Source organism: Lissotriton vulgaris, chromosome 2_1 (assembly GCF_964263255.1).
Source record: "Lissotriton vulgaris chromosome 2_1, aLisVul1.2, whole genome shotgun sequence".
Taxonomy (NCBI): Eukaryota; Metazoa; Chordata; class Amphibia; order Caudata; family Salamandridae; genus Lissotriton; species Lissotriton vulgaris.
The window spans coordinates 1,567,952,281-1,567,977,211 of NC_141687.1; the positions used below are offsets into that span (position 1 = coordinate 1,567,952,281).

Sequence of the window (24,931 nt, forward strand, 5' to 3'; positions counted from 1 at the left end):
ATGGTTTGTCATTTAGTATAAAAACCATTGACTTCATCAGGGCTGTCCGTAAATTATCACACTGCTATATTCCGTAGTCCTGTAACCATATAAATTGCCAATGTCACCGTAGAACCAATAATGTACTTGTTCCCAAAGTTTCTCTTCATATATATGTAATGTATCCAATGATAAGAATCATCCTTCCTTTTCAGAGTGGCTGACAACTAGGTCATCACTGAAAGGAGAGTACTGCTCCGCCAGTGTGCTCACACAGAGGAGTACTCTCCTTTCAGTGATGACCTAGATGTCAACCTTCAAAAATGATTACGCTCTTATGCCGGAACTGGTAAGCAGGAAGGCTCGCACTCAAGGAGACCAGCAATAGGGGCCGCCAATCCAGCAGACTATTACAGAGTACTTTCACTTAGCTACAGTGGAAATTGGTGCTGGGGTAGAGAGAACTCCACATGACAGAAACCAGGAAGATGCTAGCCACAGGAAGGCTGGTGAGGGTCACGGTGATCCTTCTACACTGACTGTTGACCAGCCAGTGGAAAGCCCTCAGCTTCTGCCTCACGATACTGGCAAGGAGTTTCAGAAAGGCCTGGAGGGAGTGACTGAGGGGGTGCTGGGCCAGGTGGTGGTAGAGCCAACAAGTAAACAGGTGTAGGATATTCCCTGGACCTGAGGCATACCCCTAGTGTGGTAGCGGAAATTGTGAATGTGAATTCTTTTTGGTCTGATGCCGCAATGCTTCTGGAGAAATATGGAAAAAGTACCAGGGAAAGAACTTGTTGGGCCACAACATCTTAATGGAATATCTCAGGCCACAGCTAATTCCCTTCAGCCAAAGGCTCATGATTGTCTAGTGCCCCCTCAAGCTCAGGTTTTGCCTCTTCTCCCACAGAGAGAATCAAGCCCTGCTAAATGTCGGTTAGTTGGGCTAGACATTGTGCTTGATTCCCCTGAACACGGGGATACTTTTTTCTTCTCTCACGGATGTGTCAGACTCTAATTCAAGCGATAGTGATCTAGATAAAGACATGCCATCTGTAGCTTCAGAAGCATTGTAGGCCTCAGCAATTAGCTTGAGTAGCACACTGGATGAGCCATTTACTGCTAAACTAAAGAAACACTGGAGGAAAAAGTCGAGAGAGGGAAGCTCAAAGAAGCAGAATGAAGGGCAAAGTAGATCTCCAGTAGCATGATCCTTGTAATGAGATTACCCTGCAACAAGACAAGTCTATCCAAAAGAGCCCTTGCTACAGAAAAATGTAACCTCTCAAGAACATGATCCTCAGACCTCTGTGGTCAGAGATGAACCTTCACTGGGACTTATATACAACTCTACAAGACAGTCGCAGGAAGAGTCCGACCGAGCATGTCTTGACACCAAAAAAGCACAAGGGGCTATCAGAAAAGTCAACAAAACCTGGACTTAAATTGGGGATCAAATTTCCATTGTGGAAGACCATGCAGAGACACAGAAACTAGATGTAGGGACACTCCTAGGCCAAACTGAATTACATAAGTTCCAGATGTCTGACCTAATGTAGAAGATAATGGATTTGAAAAAAAGAGGCTGCTCAAAAATAATAGGAGATTTTTGGGCCTTGGAGAGGGAATAGAAGGCAGCAATAGTATGGTCTTTATGGTAAACCTCCTGAGAGGTTTGCTGAACTCACCACTTGAAACTGAGACTTGGAAGCCCAACATGCATATCTCTTCCCGCTAATGCTTAAAAAAACTATGTGCTGGGAAAGTTGATAGACCCATTTGGTTTGAAATGGATTTCTTTTCTTTGCGACAAGCAATCTTTGAAAAAGGCTGTCCCAATATCAAGCAGTGTTTCGATGGGTATAATTTTTCCCCCACCCAGAATTTTCTCATGCCACGCTCAAGGGAAGATGGTGGCTTAGGCAGCTTATTAAACCATTCCAGGACTTGCGAGGAGAAGCATTTCTGCTGAATCCAGCTCTCCTGAAGATCAACTCTGAAGTCAAATTGTAGACATTCTTGTCTGAGATAAAAGCTTCAGAGTTTTTGGAGTATATTCTAAGATGTTGGGAAAGTTTCCTAGTGTAGGGGAGTGCAAATAAAGGGTTGTGCCCTATACTGCTGTCAGTATAGGTGGTTATTCTTCGGGTAGTGTCTTGATAATTGGGGGGGACCAGAGAAAGGGAGAGAGATTATGTGTTGTTTTCCTCACCAAGCTAGGGGTACAGGTACTTGGAGGTGTTTTTAGCTTTTGACATTGGGGCTTGTGAAGGGTGATATCAGTAGTCATTACCCAGGACCTAGGGGTTCTGATTGCTTCATGCTTTTGGTGGCGGGAGGGTCCTCTGGTGGGGGTTGGTTGAGTGCCTTTGGGCTGTGGGGTAGAGGATAGGGTGGGGTGGGGCCAATACAATATTTGAAGTATGGACACATGCTGGTTCTTTGTAGGTAATAGTGGGGAAATAAGCCTACAAGCTGATTCAAGGGTCTCAGTTCAATCTTATTTCTTCTGGAACAAGGAGTATGAGTAAGAAACACATAGTAACACCTGTGCGTTGGATGACAATAGTAAAAGGAGAAAGGTGGCTCAAGATCTAAAAAAAAGTGCAGGCAGATATACTCTGTCTACAAGAGACATACATAGAAGAATCACAGAAACACCTTCTTTGAACTAATGGCTTTATACTGGTTGAGTATACAATCCAAGGCATCAGGACTCAAGTGATTCCCTCTATGGCATGGGGAAATATCTGCAATTTCAATTGCACAAAGGCATATAGGCTTAGAAGATGGGTGATTACTGAGTGCCAGGACGTAATTAGCCTTTTCACTTTAGGTTTTGTGTATGGGTTGGTTGAGTAATGAATTAGCCCTCTGGCCAACTCTGATAGTAGTATGTTGAGACTTTAATTTTAATGGAAGTGGGGACTGTCTAGAGGGAAGGTCAAGTGGATAGATTTTTAGACTCTAGTTTGCCTAGGGAACAACCATGGCCTGATTGATGCTTGGTATAATCTTAAAGCACCAGATCCATGGTACACTGACTATTCTGCACCTCATAGGTCTTATGCCCATTTGGATTACATGTTTGTTTCATACAGCCTTTTACAAGGGTCTAAAACTGAAAAATGTTCTAGGGTATTGTCCGGCCACAACTCATTGGTCCTAGAATTAACCTGGATGGGTTTTGGGTCTATGGGTAGGCATTGGACCATTGGGGACACACTGCTCTCGGATGAAGACAACATTCAGCATATGAATGGTTGGATCCCAGATTTATTGTAGTTTAATCGAGGGAGTGCTTCAGCTGGGGCAGTTTAGGGTACCTTTAGGGCTAGAGTACTAGAGGTAACTCTAAGTTGTGGCTAACATTTTCAAAAGAAAGAAAAATGGCAGCTCAGAGAGCTAAATGGGGCCTTAGAGGAAGCTGAATCCCAGCTAATTTTAGCAGTTTTAGAAGGGCAGAATATTGAGGGTGTTCAGGGCAAGGTGGCATAGTTAAAGCCGCAATCAACAATATTTTGGGAAAGAAATCTGCTGAAAAATATACAACTTGAAAAAGGGAATGTTGTGAATATAGAGAATAGGCAGAGCACTTATTGGCAGTCAGAACTAGGGAAAAAAGTTTGCAGTTTGGTATAAGGGTAATAGGGACGCTCACAGGAGCTGTGGTCTATGGCACAGATGGATTTTGGAGGTTTTCAGGGGATTTCTTGAGAAACTTTATAAAGAAGAAAAGGAAGATGATAACCTAAAAGGGGATTAGATGTGTTTTTTTAGTCAGTCCCCTTCGGAAATCTTTGCATGGAAGAACAGGATCTATTGGAGGCCCCCTGTCACTGGAAGACGTACAAGCTGCCATAAGAATTTGCTCTCGGGGAAAGCAGAAGAAGGGGATAAGATCTCGCTAGAGTTATACAAAATGATAACTAGAATCAGATCTGCTATAAATACTTTCTCCGATACAAAAGGGTCAGCCAGCTCCAGATTCATGGTCAACAGGTCAACAGCAAACATAATTGTTTTCCTCAAAAAAGATAAACCACCCCAAGGGTCTGGGTCATATAGGCAAATCACACTTATCAATAGTGACATAAAGATCTATTCTAAAATTCAATCCTGACATTTGAGTTTAATTATAGGTAACAACCCGGAAAGGGAACCGCTGAGCATATCCTCCGGGTCATTATGCTTTTTGATGCCTCAAGTGTGCCCGGGAACTCTATGGCCTTGATAATATTCCATGCAGATAAGGTGTTTGATAGGGTTTCCTCGAAGTACTTGTGGAAAGTCATGGGCCAGTATGAAATAGGACCCGGATTCACAAAGGCAGTAAGAACAGTGTACCAAAGACTGACTACCAGACTGCAATTGATGTGGGCAGTCAGGGGAAATCCAAATTCAAAGAGGCAACAAGCAGAGGTGTATCCCTGTTCCCTGTTACTCTTGGCGCGTTATATTAAACCTCTGATATGGAACCTTGACCTGAATCCCATGCTAGTACCCATGCAATTTCATGGCAGGGATACTAAAGTGCTTGCGTATGTGGATGATGTGGCGATAGTTACTTCTAGCTAAGCCTGGGCTTTGAACTTGGCTCCGCTCGCGGAGTTTGCGAAGTTTTCCGCACTCCGCGATACGTGGTATTCACGGAGTTCCCAAAAAACTTGCTTGCATTCGTCAATCTCAAGTTGGGGAGCATGAGCAAGGAAAATCCAGTTCCTGGCAAGATTTATCCTCTTTTGCGATCATCAACATCAAGTTGGCAAGGGCAAACATGGAAAATCAACCTTCCGGTGAGATTTCCAATGTGGGCGGTCAGAGCGAGTGGCGGCTTATGCTCGCGGCAGCTTGTGTTGAAAAAATGTCTGTTCACGTTCAGAAAGCTGTGGCTCGAGTAAAAATGTACTCGTACGACAGAAAGAAAGCAGCACCCGATTTCGCTGTGCATGGTGCCATTCAAAATGATTGTGCAGTGCGGACAAGCACCTGGCACTAAAAATCACAGCGAATGGCATTTATCTAACACACTCCGCTGCTTGCAGAGCTCCGCGTAGCACGGCAGAGGTTTTTTTGCACTCCTCCCAGGCTTACTCCTAGCCACGCAATAGCTTTAGTGGAAATTGAAAATGCGGCTCAGATGTTTGGGCCATTTTGAGGCTGTTTGCACAATCAAAGCAAAACCCAAGCAGTATTCAACAGTCATACGCAGTTAATGGATGATAAGGCAGTTGAGAGAGCTGTGTACTTACGAGTTACCATGCCGTCCAAGTTGAATCAACTGGTTGATATCAATCTAGCCCCTGTTATCAGGATAGCAAAAGACACACAATTGATGGACGGAATGCAGAGCAAATAAAAACATTCACCCCAGTCAGTAGACCTGGGTTAAATCCATCATTAATTGGCTCACCATGCCACCCCAGTTTAGACCTGGCTATATGCAAATCAGTCTTGACCCTATGTCTCATGGGAACAGTCCAGACCAAACTGCCAAGCCAGGTCCTCTGTGGACCAGAAACAAGCATTCTGGGGCCGGTATCAAGGTTTCACCCCTCATCAACCAGGATTACTTGATTCCAGTGGCACAGTGAGCCCAGGACCCACGCAGCCGTGGCCGTCAATGGGATTACCTGCAGGGCGGTGACGTGGGGAGGGGGAGGGGCAGGGTGGGGGGTAGTAATGTATGGATTACAGAGTTTTACAGGTAAGTAAACATTTAAATAAATAAAACGAATTTCGTTGAGTGCACTGTATCCCCAAATGCAATGCAGTGGGCCCAACGAAATTCATTTTATTTATTCAAATGTTTACTTACCGGTAAAACTCCATAATCCATACATTACTACCCCCCACCCTCCCCACGTCACCGCCCTGCAGGTAATCCCACTGCCGGCTGCGGCTGGACCCATGTCTGGGCATACCTGACGCACTTACGGAGAGAAAGCAAAAGACACACAATTGATGGACGGAATGCAGAACAAATCAAAACATTCACCCCCAGTCAAGAGATTTGGGTTAAATCCATATTTCTTTTGGTCACTGTTGGACTTGGCCCTTTTGGCAGATTCATCCTGAAACCTTTTGCATTTGCCTAGCCTGTTTCTGTAACCTGGTGTTGGTGATTTTAGGCCTCTGTTCACTTTTTCACTATGGTCCAGTGTAAAGTGCTTGTGCTCTGTGTATGTGTGGTGAGAGTGGCCTGCCCTCCCGTAGGAATGCAGGGGGATATCTTTGTCCATGGTAGTTCCTGATGTGTGTGGAGTGCAGGGTTGAGTTTGGTATGTGCGAACTCATGAGATTAAATGCTGTGTGATGATGTGTGCAGATTTATTGTGTCTAGTGGAGAAGTGCTACTTCTAGAAGTTGGCATGTCTGTGCAGTAAATGTGAATTGACTGTCTGGCTTGTGATTGGCTGGCGCTGGCTGGTGTGCCTGGCTTCAGGAGTCAGGATGGGTCTGCCCGATGGTGAATGGGGAGATCTGCATGTTGATGAAAGGGAGGAGTTCACCTGGGACCTGAATAGGGCTGGGCTTTCCCTCCACAATGCTGGCTCCACCCCTGTGGTGTGTCTGATGTCCCTGACCCACCCTGTGAATAGGCAGAGGGGCTAAGCAAAACAAAGTGCTCCAGGACCAGTTGCATCTGGTCCCTTGCTTGCACCTTTGGAACAAAGGACTTGGGGGCATATTACCAAGCAATAGCAATGATTACCGCTATTGCTTGGTTAGAGACAAAAATTTACCGCTGAGCTGCGGCGATTTTTATCGCAGATAAACCTTGGTATTACCAAGGTTTATCGCAAATGTGATAAAAAACGGCCGCAATGCATGAATATTGCTGAAAAGTTAGCGATATTCATGCATTACCGAGCTAATGCTCTTAGCCATGTTATCCACTAGTACTGCTCAGGGCAGGTGTTAGTTTTTGGAGATATTCGCGCTTAGCGCGAATATCTTCAAAAGTTGGTAATAGGAGATAGCGTGTTAGCGACTGTTTCCAGTCGCTAACATCTTGGCACGCTCACTTTGCATGTCATTAAGTGGGGCCCAAGATGGTCGCTATCTCCTACTAGCTGTTGCTAACTGGTGTTAGCGACAGCTAAGTAATAGGGAGATAATTTTATCCCCGCTTTCTTGGCTTTTAAAGCCAAAAAAGCGGAGATAAACCCCCTTGATAATATGCCCCTTGGTGTATAAAAGAGGGGCAGTGACCCCATGAAAATGTTCTTGTTCCTACTTGAATCTACCAGGGGCGTGCTGCTGCTGGGGCCCAGGGGAAGGCTTGCCTCCCTGGGCCCTCCTCAGCCGCTGGATACCTGATGGACCTTCTCTTGGACCTATTGCTTTATTTTTGCTTTAGCCAGGGCTTGCTACAGCCTTCCTGCTCCTTATTTTTGGACTGGGCGCTTTGATTTAAACTTCCCTAGATAAGGGAAAGCCTGGGGGCTGAGCAGCGCTGAGCAGCCCTTGTAGGAATCCCCCCCTTCTTGTGGGCTTATTGCGGGTGCCACCCGGCTTCTTTAATTATTTATATTACAGGTGCCCACCCCGTGTATAGGAGCCACTGCAGGTGCCCACCCCGCTTCTCTTTCATTTTGCTCACCGAAGGAGCCTACCCCTCAATTGCAGCCCCTGAAAGAGTCACCGGTCCGCGGCCCACCTGACAGTGGGCAGGGCCGCCGGACGGAAGTGACGTGTGAGGCCAGAAGTGCGGGGGGAAAATTTCTTGGAGCCTTGCAGGCTTGCTCCTGGAGTCCCGGTCCCGAGACGGGGGACAAGGGTGAAAACGTGACGCCTGAGGAGGTGGGCCCCCCGGGAGTAAGGGAGAGCCACGCAGTTGCGCCAGACAGTGAAGCCCCGGGTCCCAGGAGGGGGCCCGGGTGTAGAAGAGATGGTGGGCAAGGCCGCCCACTGCAGTGCGGGGCTCCCCGGAGCCCAGTGGAGCCCCGCAGGAGAAGTGCTGCTGCACCACGAAACGAGGAGTCCCCTGTGCCGTAGCCCGGTGAGTCAGGGCTGGGCAGGGGACATTGGGGTCTTCTTTCTTCCGCTCCCTGAGGGAGCAGATCGTGTTGGTGGTGCCCGTGCGAGGCCCCACGTCCGAGCGGCCTGAATGGCAGTGGGCCGCTCCAACGTGTCATATGGCTCGTAAGGCCCTGTCGGGGTACAGAGAGCCCCAGGGGGGATTCCATGCTTAACGGGCAAGAGGGGCCCGTGTTCTTTGCCCGTGGGATGCCTCAGTGTTTGGGGGCAAGTTCTGTCCTACCAAGGCGTAGAGTTGTTTTAGGTACCAGTTGTGTGCATAGGATTTCCAGAACCTGTGCGTGGCTCTCACAGTTGGCCATACTTATTTACCAGGGTCCGGAGGGGCCCATGTTCGTGCACCCCCATCTTTGCCTCATGATGTCTAGAGCCTAGAGGGCTCCAACGTTTGGCCCAGTGTTTAAGGAGCCAGAGTACTTCGAGGGATATATTATCATTTTAGAGCCAGATGGCTCCAGGGGGACACAGTCATTTGTTTGAGGGCCAGTGAGAGCCCATGCCCCAGTTGTATTTGCTAATTTCCAGCTGCCCAGCAGATAGTGGGCAGCTGCACTGTTTAGCCATTAGGTACTTTGGGGACATGTTCTTTTGGCTCAAGGAGTGAGTCGCACTCCTTTACCGCTACTTTGGCCTCCACAGCTGTGCAGCACTTAGTGCCAGCTGCAGCGTTTAGGCCCAGTTCATTGTCCTCAGCTGCCCAGCAAGTAGTGGGTAGCTGCAACGTTTACATTTGTGCAGATGGCGCACCCCTGACTGGCGTTGGCAGCGCGCCCTGACATTCTGGACACAGGGCATTTGAGCCCCCTTTTTGGAGATGGCCAGGTGGCCAGGGGGACTGGTAGATGTATAGGGCGCAAGGCCCTATTATGATTATGCGCTGAAGTGATTGTAGTGCTAGGAAATGTATTGTGTTTAATATTTTTTGCGCAACCTGTATCTGATATCTCTAAAACTGTGGTTTATGATTATGAGGTTGTTTTACCTATGTAGGTTTGTGTTAGTGAAATTGTACTTCACTCTGTGCTTTACGCCCCTAATGTGAGTTATACTTAGGAGGTACGGTCTAGTGTGTTTAGACTAGTGAGAGATTGCATAATGTGTTTATGCAGGTGAGGTTGGCGCAGGATATAATTTGCACCTGATGTGACTGTGCATCATGTAAAGTTATGTTACAGGTTGAGGTGGAGTACAGTGATAACCAGTGGCTAATGGTTGTAGGTTTATGATCTATTTTTACTTGTACCAATTTCTACTAAATGTTGATCCTGACAGTGGCCCATGTGGCCCTGTCCTGTGTAAATAATCCCTTGTGAATATTGCCTTTGCCAGTTGGCACCATGTATATTGTGTGATTACTATCTGATGTGTTTTGATAATACAAAGGCTATTTTTATATAACCTTGTGTGGAGTTCCATTTGTAGTGTGCCTGGGATGTTGTTGCTGTGTGCGTGCGCAAATGTTTTACACATTGCCTCCAGGATAAGCCTGACTGCTCGTGCCATGCTACCAAGGGGGTGAGCAGGGATTATCTTTGGCATGTAACTCCTTTGCCCTGACTAGAGTGGTGGTTTCTGCCTGGCTTTGGTGCAAGCCTTAGCCAACCAGAAATCTCAGTTCTAACACTCACCATGCCACCCCAGTTTAGACCTGGCCATATGAAAATCAGTCTTGACCTTGTGCCTCATGGGAACTGTTCAGCCCAAACTGCCAAGCCAGGTCCTCCCTGGACCAGGAACAAGCATCCTGGGACCGGTTTCGGGGATTCACCCCTCATCAGCCAGGATAGCTTGACTACAGTGCCACAGTGAGCCCAGGATCAGGAAGGCAGATAGAGACTTGCACAGGATGGACAATTCACTTTTTAGTTTAGTCGGACATAGCAATGTTATAAAGATGATTTTTCTGGATCACTGAAATAATATCTACTACCAAAATATCGAGTTCCCATAATATCGATGAAAAAATATCGAGGGACATAATATCGACTTTCCATCTTCACTAAGGTAAGTACAAAAATATCGAGTGTTAAAAATATAGACTGTCAAAATATAGATTTTTTTATGTCTTTAAAATAAGTAAAAACTATTATAATATTAAATATATTTATATAAACATTGTTAAAATTATTAAATAAATGTAACATGATTACATAATTAATGTAACTTTAAAAATTAACAATAATAATACATATATATATTTAAATACATGTTATTAATAAAACATATAGAATATTTTTACCGTAGCATAGCAAAAGGTTTAAATTTAATGTAACCACTCCAGTGGGTGCTACATTAAAGAGATCGTTGGATAGCGTAGGGGTAAAAATTACTATTCCTACTTCAGTGGGTACAAGAGTAGGGAAAGCGTTGGATAGCATAGGGGTAAAATTTACTATTCCCACTCCAGTGGGTGCAAAAGTAGGGAAAGCGTTGGATAGCGTAGGGGTAAAAATTACTATTCCCACTCCAGTGAGTGCAACAGTAGGGAAAGCGCTGGATAGCGTAGGGGTAAAAATTACTATTCCCACTCCAAAGAGTGCAACAGTAGGGAAAGCGCTGGATAGCGTAGGGGTAAAAATTACTATTCCCACTCCAGTGGGTGCTACAGTAGGGAAAGCGTTGGATAGCGTAGGGGTAAAAATTACTATTTCCACTCCAGTGGGTGCTACACTATGGAAAGCGTTGGATAGCGTAGGGGTAAAAATTACTATTCCCACTCCAGTGGGTGCAACAGTAGGGAAAGCGTTGGATAGCGTAGGGGTAAAAATTACTATTCCCACTCCAGTGGGTGCTACAGTAGGGAAAGCGTTGGATAGCGTAGAGGTAAAAATTACTATTCCCACTCCAGTGGGTGCAACAGTAGGGAAAGCGTTGGATAGCGTAGGGGTAAAAATTACTATTCCCACTCCAGTGGGTGCTAAAGTAGGGAAAGCGTTGGATAGCGTAGGGGTAAAAATTACTATTCCCACTCCAGTGGGTGCTACAGTAGGGAAAGGGTTAGATAGCGTAGGGGTAAAAATTACTATTCCCACTCCAGTGGGTGCAACAGTAGGGAAAGCGTTGGATAGCGTAGGGGTAAAAATTACTATTCCAACTCCAGTGGGTGCAACAGTAGGGAAAGCGTTGGATAGCGTAGGGGTGAAAATTACTATTCCCAATTAATTAATTTAAATTAATTACCAATTATATTTTAATTATTTACCAATTAATAATTAATTTAAAAATATAATTAATTTACATAATTATTTAATTAAAATTAAATTACTTCCCACCCTATTCCCCTATAAACACACAACCCACTACAGAAAATAAATTACTAAAATTTAATATTTTATCAATTATTTATTTTTAATTAATTACCAATTATATTTTAATTAATTACCAATTATTATTTAATTAACGATTAGATTAAATTTACATAATTAATTAATTATAATTAAATTACTTCCCACCCTATTCCCCTATAAACCCACAACCCGCTACAGATTTATATTACACGAATATTATTAAATATTAATAACTTACCTTATTTTCGATATTTTTGTTGTCTATATTTTATCTAGTCTATATTATGTCTAGTCTATATTTTTGATTTGATATTTTGGCTATTCTACTCGATATTACGCGATATTTTTGTTGTCTATATTTTGTCTAGTCTATATTTTGTCCAGTCTATATTTTTTACTCGATATTTTGTCCTATCGATATTTTGGAATCGATATTATGTCTGTTTACCGATTTTTCTATCAAACGTGCTGTATCTGTTCAGGGTCATCCCTCTGGAATATAACAATAACTGGTTAAGGTCATGAATAACTTGATTATACACTTCATCTGGGCATATTCGAAAATGAGAAGGGCGCTTAAATATCTAACTATTGCTAGAAATAAAGGTGGTTGGACCGTACCAGATCTGAAACTCTATTTCTGGGCAGGGGCTCTTCAGTATATGTGTTCATTCTTCAGTGACCTGGTGGTAGATGGAAGGGTGGGCAGAATTCCTCCTATCATCGAGCTGTTGCTTGGGAAAGAATTTAGGGGATATTTCTTGCGACATGTTGAGCCCAGCTACTTTAAAAATGTTCAGTTTGAGACCTTACAAGTATCTTTAAAGATTTGGAATTCACTTTGTAAAAATCTGGGATTAGGGCGCTTTGATTATTATACCCCATTATAAAGAAATCTGTCACTTTCACATATTTTCCATGGTTCGATCGTGATGGGCTGGGAGGGATGTGGAATTAAGAGATTAGGTGATTTCTTTAGACATGTGGTATAACCTCATTTCAAGAACTATGGGATAAGTTTGAGATCTCCCAGAGAGACGTTTTATATATTTAAAGATTAAAGATGTTTTAGCTTATAAAGTGGAGAGGGCCTGGGATTTTCGAAAATAGAGCTGTTGGATTGAATGTTTGGGAGGAAGCACTGTAACATCAGCCAACTGTTTAAAGATCAGAATGCCCTGTCCCCGGTTGACCCGGAAAGACAATCTGAAAAATGCAGAATACATTGGGGACCCTAGATTGCACTTTCCTGGAATCACTCGAACCAGGCCATACTATACTGCTTTTGACCAATCTACAAACACTATAAAAGTATCTATGATTTATATTACACGCCTGGCAAAAATGCTAGTTTGGGAAGTACTGTGGGTACTGTATGCCCAAAGGAGAAACGGATATGGACAGCCTTATTAGACTTGCGAGGTAGTCAATCCGAGGATACATCACCCCATTAGAGACTTTGCGAGCTAGATGGATAGAAGTCTTGTTGGGGGCAATTGGATAGCCAATCACCTGCTAATAAGGTACAGCCAGGTCTACAGTTTAAAGCCAAGGGGCCTCATTTATGAAAAGTGACGCATCGCTGCGTGAAAACAGCGATGCGTCACTTTTCACTGCGCACTCCTTGCGACATTCCTGATGCGTCATATTTAATGTATGACGCATCATGTCGCAAGGAGTTACAGATACGTCAGTATTTCTGACGTATCTGTAAACGCAAAAGTGACGCATTGCTGGAGTGTGTCACAAAAGTGACGCAACTCCAGCAATGCGTCCTTTCACATGGGGAAAGCACCATGTGAAAGGGCTTGCGTCAGTCTTACGCCTGCTGTGAGGCAGGCGCAAGATTTTGACGCAACAGCGTCCTAAAAGTGACGTAGTGAAATCTCATAGATTTCACTGCGTCACTATTACGAGGCTTTTTGCGGGGGAACGCCCCCTCTGCATACATTATACCTGATGCAGGTATAATGTGGCGCAGGGGTTTAAAAAGTGACGCATCTACCTAGATGCGTCACTTTTTAAATATGGCGCAACAAGGCGCATGTTTTACGCTGCTGATGCGTCACAAAAAGTGACGCATCAGCAGCGCAAAACTGACGCAAGGCCGCATAAATGAGGCCCCAGGGACTTTGGATTGCTGTTTACACAACAGATCGGTTAGAAATCTTTCTGTTCACCACGCATTTTAAGATCTAGTTTTATTGGAAGCTATTCCTTTAGGGGATATTTTAGACTCATCACTTCTTGAATGATCTTTTTTTGTTTTTTTAATTATGTATGTGATGAAATGAGATCCTCTTGTAACATTAGAGTATTTATGAATTTCTCACTGAGGTATTTTGTAAGATGTGAGCATTTATGAATTCCTCATTGTTATACTGTGTATTTTTTGCTTTTTGGAGGCTAATTGTTGATTCCACTTAGTGGTACTCTCCTCTTGTATTGCTTTTACGTTCAAACACTGCAATAAAATAATTTGTTTTAAAAGTGAAAAATAATTTATAAATGCGATAAAGAATTTGGAACACCACATGGGGAGTAATGTATAAACAGATAAGATTACGAAATAAAATATTTAGAGAAATTTGCATTTACTTATGATCTCTGCTTTGACATTCAGTTTTTCATACAGTCATTGCGATCGAGCAAACATTCATTTGTCTGTGATATCTTCATATCTATCACCATCAGGTAGATACCCATTGAAAACTACGGGAATAGCTGATGTCTGTCTGCAGTTTCAATAGAGTGTTCACTGTGCGCGCCAAGACTATTGTATGCTCATGTATTTGCTAGGCAGAGTAGGTGGCCTTCCGCCATATGCTATGCCACTCAAAGCAGATAATCTAACAGGAAGCAAGAAACGTTTACGCCCTATAAGCCTCATTTATGAGTCCCCTTGTGCTACTGAAATGTCACTTTTTGTGATGTTCCATGGCGCACGAGCCTGTTCCATATTTACGAGGCAGCACTAAGCCACCGTTTTTTTACATAATGCTGCCTCATAAAGATTGTTCCCTTTAATGTTGTTTTCTGGATTAAAGGGGCATGCAATAGATGTTTCAGGGGGCGTTCCCAGCAACATCCATGGTTTTTGCCTCTGCCCCATATTTACGAGAAATCGTAACTCTGAGACAGCGTCAAAAATTACGCCTTTCTAGGGGTGGAGTAAGGGAGGCACACTGAGGAGAAATATCTTTATTTCTCCTAGTTTTTATGGCTAAATCTCATAAATGAAACCCTATGCCTATTGAGAGGTCGGACACCATTCAGCCACTGCCCCTTCAATGCATACCGTTTGGTCTTGGGAGAAGGAATTTTTTATGTAATTTGTGATGTCATCCGTGATGCAAGAGCACTGCGGTGGAATGCTTGTTTGCACAGACAAACATTCACAAGGCATTCATTCCTCTTTCTTTCTTTCTTTCTTTCTTTCTTTCTTTCTTTCTTTCTTTCTTTCTTTCTTTCTTTCTTTCTCTCTTTCTTTCTTTCTTTCTTTCCTTCTTTCTTTCTTTCTTTCTTTCTTTCTTTCTTTCTTTCTCTATTTCTTTCTTTCTTTCTTTCTTTCTTTCTTTCTTTCTTTCTTTCTTTCTTTCTTTCTTTCTTTCTTTCTTTCTCTATTTCTTTCTTTCTTTCTTTCTTTCTTCCGTTCTTTCTTTCTTTCTTTCTTTCTTTCTTCCGTTCTTTCTTTCTTTCTTTCTTTCTTTCTTTCTTTCTTTCTTTCTTTCTTTATTTCTTTCTCTCTTTCTTTCCCTCTCCGTTCCTATACATCTCTAGCTCTCTCTCCTCTTTCTCTCTCCCTATTCCTCTCTCTCTCTCTCGCTTACCCTCTAGATCTCTCTGCCTTCCTTCACACATAAACAATGTGGACCATTTGCCTCTGCACTTATTCATGTTTGATCCTCTGCATTCAGAGGTGTTTGCAAGGAAGAATGTATATCCGTATGTGAGACTGAATATACTTAAGAAGATACTTTTGTCTTTTCTAAACCGAAATGACGAAGGAAATCAGTCTGGGGTGTAAATCTGTTAAACTGCACTACCTTCTAAAAAGGTTCCTTGGTGATGCGAGTTAAATGGTTTGTAAATATTGAACAGCACACTCTGCCACGTCATTAAATACCGAAGAATTAAACGTGTGTATTGTCTATATAAGCTACATTTATTTGAAGAGATGTGCTATACACCTGGTAGTATGGATTATAGGGATTAATTACAATTTAATAATGACCAAAGAAGCTTCATGATGCCTTGTACAAGTGTCAGGCATGAATCTCACATTTCTTCTGTGATGGAATCAATTAGATGTATTGAGAGAATATAGGGGCATATTACCAAGCAATAGCGATAATTATCGCTATTGCTTGGTTAGAGACAAAAATTTACCGCCGAGCTGCGGCGATTTTTACTGCAAATAAACCTTGGTATTACCAAGGTTTATCGCAAATGCGATAAAAATCTGCTGCAATGCATGAATATCTCTGAAAGTCAGCGATATTCATGCATTACCGAGCTAATGCTCTTAGCCATGTTATCCTTCTCCCATTGGATAACATGGCTAAGAACTGCTCAGGGCAGGTGTTAGCTTTTGGAGATATTTGCACTTAGCGCGAATATCTCCAAAAGTTGGTAATAGGAGATAGCGATTTAGCGACTGTTTTCAGTCGCTAACATCTTGGCACGCCCACTTTGCATGTCATTAGTGATAAATATCACTGACATGCAAAGTGGGGCCCAAGATGGTCGCTATCTCCTACTAGCTGTCGCTAACTGGTGTTAGCGACAGCTAGGTAATAGGGAGATCATTTTATCTCCGCTTTCTTGGCTTTTAAAGCCAAAAAAGCGGAGATAAACCCCCTTGATAATATGCCCCATATTTTTTAAAGTGACAGCGCAAGTATTTTTTTTAGTTCAACAGAATTGCTGTTTGGTTTGAAAAAAAGTGACAGACTACCGAGCAGACATACATACCTTAGGTTTGATGTAGGCCGAAGAACAGTCTTGGAGAGATATCTTGCTGTTAACTGCCTAAAAGACCACAAGGTAGTTGTGTTAATATTCAGGGGCGTGTAGTAACTCTGCACTATCTGTCTCCACCAGTCAGCCTTAGACAAACGAAATCTATATTTATATAAGGTATTGATCTGTTAAACACACAAGAAACCTACTGGCCCTCCAGCAGGTAGGGTCAAGTGGCAGAACATTTTTCAGTCAGGTTCACTACCCTTTTCTATATTTAAGGCTCAAGCCCAGCTGACATTACCCAATAAAAGAATTCCTCTGGTCATCACCCACATAAGAAGACTCACAACATTTTAATTTGACACTTTTCCAACAGAGCACAAATGGTAATGCTCAAATGATTCTCAGCCACCGGCCATCACTCGGTCCACATTCCAGACCATCCTTTTTCAGCCACTTTGCCATTCTAGACTAAGGCTGCCTTATGCAAATCAATACCAACCTTGCTCCTCATGAGCACTGTCTGCCCTGAACTGCACGGCAGGGCCTCCTCCAGAAGGAACCACAAGCAACCATTCACTGATGTCACTCCACTTGGGGTTCATTAGTAGCATGTTGCTTTAATTTTTGTGGCACAGTGAGCACAGATCCCACGTCTGGGCATGAGGTCAGAGGTCATGTGATCCTGCAGCCCACTCTCTTTGGATCAAAGTTGTGAAGCATCTCTGTAAGCCCTACATTGAAAGACTGACTAGAATGCACATGGGCAATGAAGTACTGCAACGTTATTGAGCTTCAGTACACGTATGCATGTTTCTGTGGTTCCCAGCCCTGTAAACTGTAGTTAGCAAGTGAGTCCATGGCTAACTGGTAGACAGAAGGGTGGAACTACTTCCAAGCATCCAGTCCTATTTTCAAGTTTACCACTAGGATTTGCCCTTCTAGTTTAGATCTTAGAAAAGCTTTTAGTTGGCTACACCTCATTGCCATGTGTTTTGAACAAACACTAATCATAGAACTTTCAATTTGACGTGGTGGGTGCTAGCCATTCTAGCGTGTGGCAATTGATGTTGGTTGCACCACCTTGGAAGATCATCAACTGTATCATGTTTCTGGACTCTAAGGTTTGGGATTACCCTACAATTTCACCCATGAGATGCAACTTTATCAGGCACGGCTCGTGCCGGGCGTTATACTGGGGCAGTGACGTCAGGCAGGGGAAGGTCAGGGTGGGGGGTTGTAAAATGCGGGATATGGACTATTAGAGGTAAGTACCGATAAAAATAAATAAAACAAATTTCGTTGCCCACGCTGCATCACATTTGGCGATGCAGCGTGGGCAACGATTTTTTTTTTTTTCCGGTACTTACTTCTAATGGTCCATATCCCACATTTTACAACCCCCCACCCTGACCCTCCCCTGCCTGACGTCACCGCCCCAGTATAACTAACGCCTGGCACGGGCCGTGCCTGAACTTTATCATCAAATAGCACTTCCCAGCCCAGTTTGTGATTTTTACTGATCCTCTACTGATAACTTCCCCATTACTTTCAACAAAGCTTGTAACTCTTGTTAAACCCATACCTTTGACATAGAGACCCTGGGACTGATTTAGAGTTTGGCTGGTACTCCGTCACAAACAGCATGAAAATTCTGTCCACATTACTACAAGTGCATTAGGATATAATGAACTTGCAATAAGGTGGACGAGATATTGGTTACATGTTCAAAGGGGGAAACCTTCTGCCGAACTCTAAATCAGACCCTAAATTCTTTGTTTCCCAATTCCAAGGAGTTGCACCACCACTTCAGTTGCATGGGATCCAGTTTACATCTAACTGGTGCTTTTTGAGCGTAATCGGTTCTGTACTGGCTCACTCCCACAAATCTACTCTTAAACTCAAAAAATCAGTAAACATTGGAGAAATTACACCTTTATCATTAGCATCATAATGACACTATTGCTACTCTTGGACTGAGCTGCACCTGGTACATCTGCAGTAGTCTGCACTACATTGGCCCATTTCCAATTATTTTTCCACTAGTCCCTGTATGAATTTACAACAATCTGAGACAGATTAAAAATAACATTTCAATATACTTTCTGCCGTGTAAAATCAGTAACATAGTTTTAAGAAATGAGTTTTTCAAAAATATTTTTCTAAACCTGGGTGGTTGATGCCTGTATAATAAATAGGTTCTTTGGTTGTACTTTGAGCGTAAAACATGTCAACTATTTGCATTTGTATCTTAATAGACTGTTCTTCCAAACAGTGTGTACTAAATATATTTTATGATTGTTTCGTGCTAGTTGGTAAAATGACTGCGCCTATTATCAGAAAATATGTCCACTGACTAAATTTATTCATGAAAACTTACATTATTTCAATATCGATGCATTTAATGTTTATGATTGCTCTAAAACATTTCTTCTCCAGCATAGCCATGACTCTTTATCAAAATTGTCCCCTCGATCATACATTTTCTAAGATATATTTATGCATTGAATGTCTTGCAATGTATTCAGTGTCTTCCTTAATCCTTCACTTATCACTAATATTAAGACCAAGTTGTTTATGTTATCCAACAATCTGTATTGAGCAAACATGCTTGCTATCTACAGACTTGATTGCTAAATTGCTGCTGCTGTTAACCATCCTACGAATAAAAAACCACATTTGAATAAATAAATAAATAAATATGTAGATTTATTTAATTTCCCTGTCTAGGTTAATCCTATTTGATCAGCTGGTATCCTTTCTTTTTAGGGGAGGATGTTGCAAATGAACTGTGTTCAGATCCTTCACCTTCGCAAATGGTTTGTGAAGTGCCTTGCCACGCGGATTGTGTTACTACAGAATGGTCAGCCTGGTCTGTCTGCTCGCATTCATGTTCCAGTAAAAAAGCTGAAGGAACACAAAGACGGACAAGGTCCATTCTCGCGTTACCAGGAGAAGGTGAGTAAGGGTTGTCTGTCAGGTCAAATGACCACTCTTTCAACTGTGAAGTCCCCCCCTTTCATGGAGAGCTAACCCTTTGGTGTCATCATTTGGTATTTTAAGTATTTATTCTCCCATCCAATCAATAAACCTGCAAATTGGCTCCAGTGAGGCCACACAGATGATAGCTTCTAGTTGCTCTATAGATACTTTCATTTTTTGAGGGAATATTGTTACATTCTCATAGAACAGACTGATGGATACATGTGCTAGACTTTCAACTGCATTTTCCGAGCAACCTTTTGAATTCACAAATTGAATCAATAGAAAAATATATAAATATGTGAAGTTGCAGAGGTTTTCCTCTGGGAACTTTGTGAAGCACTTTTCAAAACCTTAAAGTCTGTGTAATGTTCACAGAGGGTTTGAAGAGTTTCTTTTCAAAAGAAAGTTATCAGATCCTGGTAGGCGCATTATAAAGAGAGAACGAGGAGTTACTTCTCACAGTGTTTTATTTATGTAACAGAAAACAAATACATAGAGGTGAGTGAGCCACCAAAGGATCTAGACAGATGTCTAGCACTACTCAAGGTCCTTTGAGGTTCACTTGGAGATAAAAACGAGCAATCTTTGCCCAATATTGGGACATTTTGGGCTTTAATTTTTGGGAATATGTTTACATTGCACCTAACCTCCGAAATTGCAATCCAACAGTTAGTCAGGCTTATTCTTCTTTCTTAGGACAATTTCTTACTATGGAGCAGCAATATCCTGTGTAGGTCCAGGACGGGCAGATTAAAGCAGTGTTCTCAGGCAAACAGCTGTGGGAAAAAATGTCCTGGAAATTAGTGTTGGTAAACTAATTTCCACTTAAAACTCTTACCAGCAAGAGAATCAGATCATTAATGGTGTTTGTATTGGGTTCTTTCCAACATAATCTACTAGTGCTCCAAATGTTACTGCAGATCTTCTTTAACAAAACACTTCACAGCCTTTGTGAACATTACACAGACTGTAACATTTTGAAATACATATATTTCAGATTTCATAGTCTTTGAACACGTATGCATATGTTTTAGCTGTAAATGTGGGTGGGTCGCGGGAAAGTGGGTTTTTAATAAAGGCTCAAGCTTACTCAAAAAGTGGACAGGGTTAGGGAGGAAAAAAAGTGGCTTAAGGAGGAACATCATCCACTCACTCACATATGAGTAAGCCTATTGCTATATTCCAGGGATGGAGACATGTACATGTCACATTTTAAGGTAATATACACTCTGTGAGCCTGCTTTATAAATGTAGACTTACACTTGTGTGTTAGTTTACGAGTGTTTGCTAATCACAAAGGTATTTTACTAGTAGCATTGTTACGACTGTGGAGTCTGCACACAAAAATAGGACTATCCTATATTGTTATGTTTACAATTCTGCAGTTGTGAATATACTAATAGTAAAACACCTTTGTGAATTTCAAACAATTGTGGCTTACACAAAGGTGTATTTTAACTTTGTCAATCAGCCCAGGGTTTGTGAATAACGAAAAGTAGTAAACTTTCTCCGAACTGAATCATGCCCAGTGAGTACAAATCATAACTGACTGTCACTAATGGCATGATCGTTAAGGCAGGGGGTATCAATGTTTCTAAATTCAGGTTTAAAAATGATCACTTAATAAAGAGATCATTATTGTAGCTTCCAGATTTTCAATGTCTTCCTGTTTATGCCATTGGATTGTATTTTATTTTTACAGCCAGTTATTTGATCCTCAGCAATTGAACTGTCCCACAAAATATGCCTTATAGAAAATAGATACCTTTTTTAGATTCAGAAACTCAGGACATATTTTCAGGTAAACGTTTCCATGAGAAATAGCAGCAAATATTATTTGTTATTCTGATTTCTAGCATGAGCCAAAGAACCCTCTGAGCGACATGGGCCTTTACAGAAAATAACAAACGCTTAACAGTTACAGCTTCTATAGAAATTATATTTTAACATGCAGTTCATTTGATAGTATGCAGATTTCAACTTGCTCAGTCTCGCCCATGTCATGTAACCTTCAGGAAGTGCAACTGCATTGTATTATGGCTTTGAACATGCTAACACAGAGTAGTTATACATAGAATAGAATAAAATGAGTTAGGATCCACAACAATTTAACAATTACAGTGTCACTCATTTGTCCACACAGTAAAATTCTGAGTCAGAAGTTGCAATTTAGTATGGATTTATTAAAAATTCAGAGTGAGACTGATAAGCACAAGTCTCAAGTAAATATTGCAAAAAGCAGGATTACTACAGGCAGGTCAAAACTACGAATAGAAGTTAGCCTTAGCACAATAAAACATACAAAAAATCAGTATTCGCTATACACAATATTAAAAAAGGATTTTGTGATTATTATATGATTTGTGGTCCTCTTGCCTGTTATGCATGGCGAAAACCTAAATCTACTAATCTAAATCTACTCTAAATACCACTGTATGAGGAAACCTTGATTATATCAATTAAGGGAGAAAGGTGTCAGCATAGAACAACCTCTGCAGTAATTCTCTAAAGGGAAGGAATATTGTATAGCATAAAGCCACATAACAGGGATGACGCAAAAGGTCTGTGCTTCTCAAAGTCTAAAAAAGAATCTGAGTCTATCTGAACGGTGATCTCCAATAGAACCCCCAAAAAAACATTAGAAAAAAATCCCATATCACTTGTCTCATTATTTTCCACCTTCACACAGTAGCTTGGCAACTACTCTTGAAACTCCTTTCTTTTGGTTCGTTCATCAGAGCGTCGTTGGATTTCTCCTTTCTCCTAATTTGACCAAACAGTAGTTCACCGTTTGTTTGTTAAGACTTCTTGTCCTTGCCAAAAGTACTCCTCCTAAACCCCACTATTTCTCTCTAACAATGTGCATTTTTCTATTTAACATTAAGAAATCCAAATGCTTTGGGCTTTTGGTCATGTTAAAGCATCTCAATAATGTTTAAATGCATGATTATAGATACCTATACAGTACAATAGAGATGCAAAGCAGTATTTGTTAGACCCAGCGGTTCACAACTGCCTGGGAGGCTTTGAAGGCAGTCAGAATCCACAGTTCTAGATAGGATGAGTACAATACACATGTACAATAACCTGTGCTCACCCATGAGTAGCTTGGCAATGAGCAGCCAGACTTATCCTCAGGGCCCAAGTGTTAAGTGCTAGCACAACACCACCCTCGCAAGACACTGAGTACACCACAAAAAGGACTCCAAACCGTATCTATAAAACACTGGTCATTGTATTACACACACATTGAAATCAAAATGAGGTACACATTGTATATACAGTTTACCATTATATGCAAATAACAAACTTTCCCATTAGCTGCAGTATGTCACAAACATATATGCCCTATTCAGAAGTATTCATTCAACACAGCATTCACCCATGTTACAACAGTTGCAATGGTAAAGTAATCACAAGTCTTTGACTATGTCTCATTAATCATTCCCTCAGCCACTCATCTACACCAGACAGTTATTCGCTTTGTTCCTGCTGGGGCCACGTTGATTGGATTGATTGAATTACCTAAAATGGAAAGAAACAGCTACTTAGTTTCATTTATCCAGATCAGACCTCCAGCCACCCGGCGGCACCTTCATGACTGTGGGATAGCTATCCCCTTGTAGACAAAAGGTTGTGACCCAGGAAGCTTATGTGCTTCCAAGTCTGAAGAAGTGTTTCCCCTCAGAAGGCGGTGCAAGCTGCTGTAGCTTCCGACAGCCAACTGTAGGTGCCCACAAGGCGCAACAAAACTCCACAGGCCCCGTCCTGACTTTCTCCCCAACAAATCACCTTGTGGCGTGGGTCCAGTGAGAGAGAGCCAGCACCCCCAGACAGAGGCTAAATGTCAGACACTATCATCTTCACAATCTGGGGGTCGATGACAGTCTCAGCTTCCAGTTCAGGTCCCTCCAAGCCCGTCAGACACCACACACTCTGGAGTACAAGCTAGCACAGATCCCCTGGATGCAAACATGTGTTTCTTGGACTCTGAAAGTTTCCCCACACTCCTTGAACGCCTCACATCCTGACACCTCTGATGGGCTGCTCATCTTTACAAGTGCAATCCTCTGCACTGTGTGATGACGGTGTATGTCAGGATGGTCCTTGTCCCAACCGGCAATCACTTTCAACTGCTTCCACTGCACCCTCCACGGTTCTTACGATCTTCTGCAAATGAGGAGATCCTTTGTGTCCCTGGGATCTTATGGACAGGAGGCCAGCCAACTGGCCCTTGGAGAGTACTTAGGGACCCGGGCAATGAATGTTTGCCCTTAGCTGCAGGCCACCAATGTCCAGGCAAAACCCACCAAGTGCTAGTCCCCTTGTTGGAGCATGACATGCTCCAGGCCAACACAAGCCCATGGATAATCCAATTGCAGTCCCTCCTGACCTAATGATTCCTCATGTCAATGTCTTAGCATTGAACTAGCATAGTAAGGTTCCAAATCCAAAAGAGTCTCTGCTTTTGCAGGCCAGCGCCCCCATAGTTATACTACCAATGGCCTTTGAGTATATGATCAGTTCAAAAGTCCACCTATGAAATGCACAGGCCCTCTTTAAATTCAGTTGTCTGCCATCCTACCCCTGAAGGTTTGAGCACTAACTTTAGAGGGGCCAAGACCCTGCACCTTGGAATGCAGGTACCAATTCCACCCCCACGTAACTGTCCCAGATATGCTCCTCAGAGTCTGAGGTATGCAGTTTCCCTTGAGCCTCTAGCTTGTGGCCATCTATCAGGAATGCACAGATGTAGCTGTCCCCCCAGCACCCCAAGGTGAATTGGAGACAGGCCAACAGGCACACAGACATGCGCACATCAGAATTGCCACTTTCCCAGAGTGACTTTTTTACACATGTAATGTCGGATCCACTTGCGCTACCGGAGAGGATTTGCCATTACGAACTCATCAACATAAACCACTACACTATGACTGTTCTGCACATAGGAAATACTGCTCAATAGACCTTACCTACATTCCCCCATGCTAATTCAATGCGAGAAGCAAGCCCCGTTGTACCTAATAAACCATCCGGTACCATTCACATCACTCGCATGTAACAGACACGTGCACATGCCCTACCTCTTTGCAACAACTCACCCTGTCACCAGGAAGAACCACGATATAGCAAGATACATGCAGAATCATAGCACATTGCTTTTTAAATGTCAAGCCGAGTAAAAGTAACCTGCTCACACAGGCCCCACCAGGGCCAACCTGTGGCCCTCGATGAGCTACCTCAGTGGATGGCACAAACAGTGCAGCAGTTCCACAAAGGGGTATTCGAGGTGCATGCCCTAGGTATATCTCTTACACCTAGACAAGGGACTTGAAGCTAACTCGAATCAGCCAATCATGTATACACCAATCACCAGTATGTGTATGACAAGCACAGCTCTGTGGCACTGAATGCCAGTGTCAAACGCACTCAAAGTCCTAAAACTAGCTCCTAGATTAGCAGAAAACTGGGAAGGAGAATAGCAAAAAGCTGAGGGAGAACACCTTAGAAAGGACCATTTTGAATACTATACAAATGAGTACATGATTATATATATGAGTTAAGAACATTATTCAAAACACACAAATACATCTATTCTTGATTGGTATAAAAGAATACGGTGAGAGAGTGATTCCATGCAACAGCATTGATAAAGACAAAGTGTTATTGTA

General features: G+C 42.5%; 1 protein-coding gene across 1 annotated transcript in view; it reads left to right on the top strand.

Annotated features, from left to right (window-relative positions):
- The window catches only part of THSD7B (thrombospondin type 1 domain containing 7B), a 1,756,834-nt gene that overhangs the window by 708,006 nt on the left and 1,023,897 nt on the right, over positions 1-24,931 (top strand). The window contains exon 7 of the mRNA XM_086957451.1: positions 19,044-19,232. Within this exon, the coding sequence (XP_086813577.1) occupies positions 19,044-19,232 (189 nt within the window). The remainder of the gene's footprint in view (positions 1-19,043; positions 19,233-24,931) is intronic.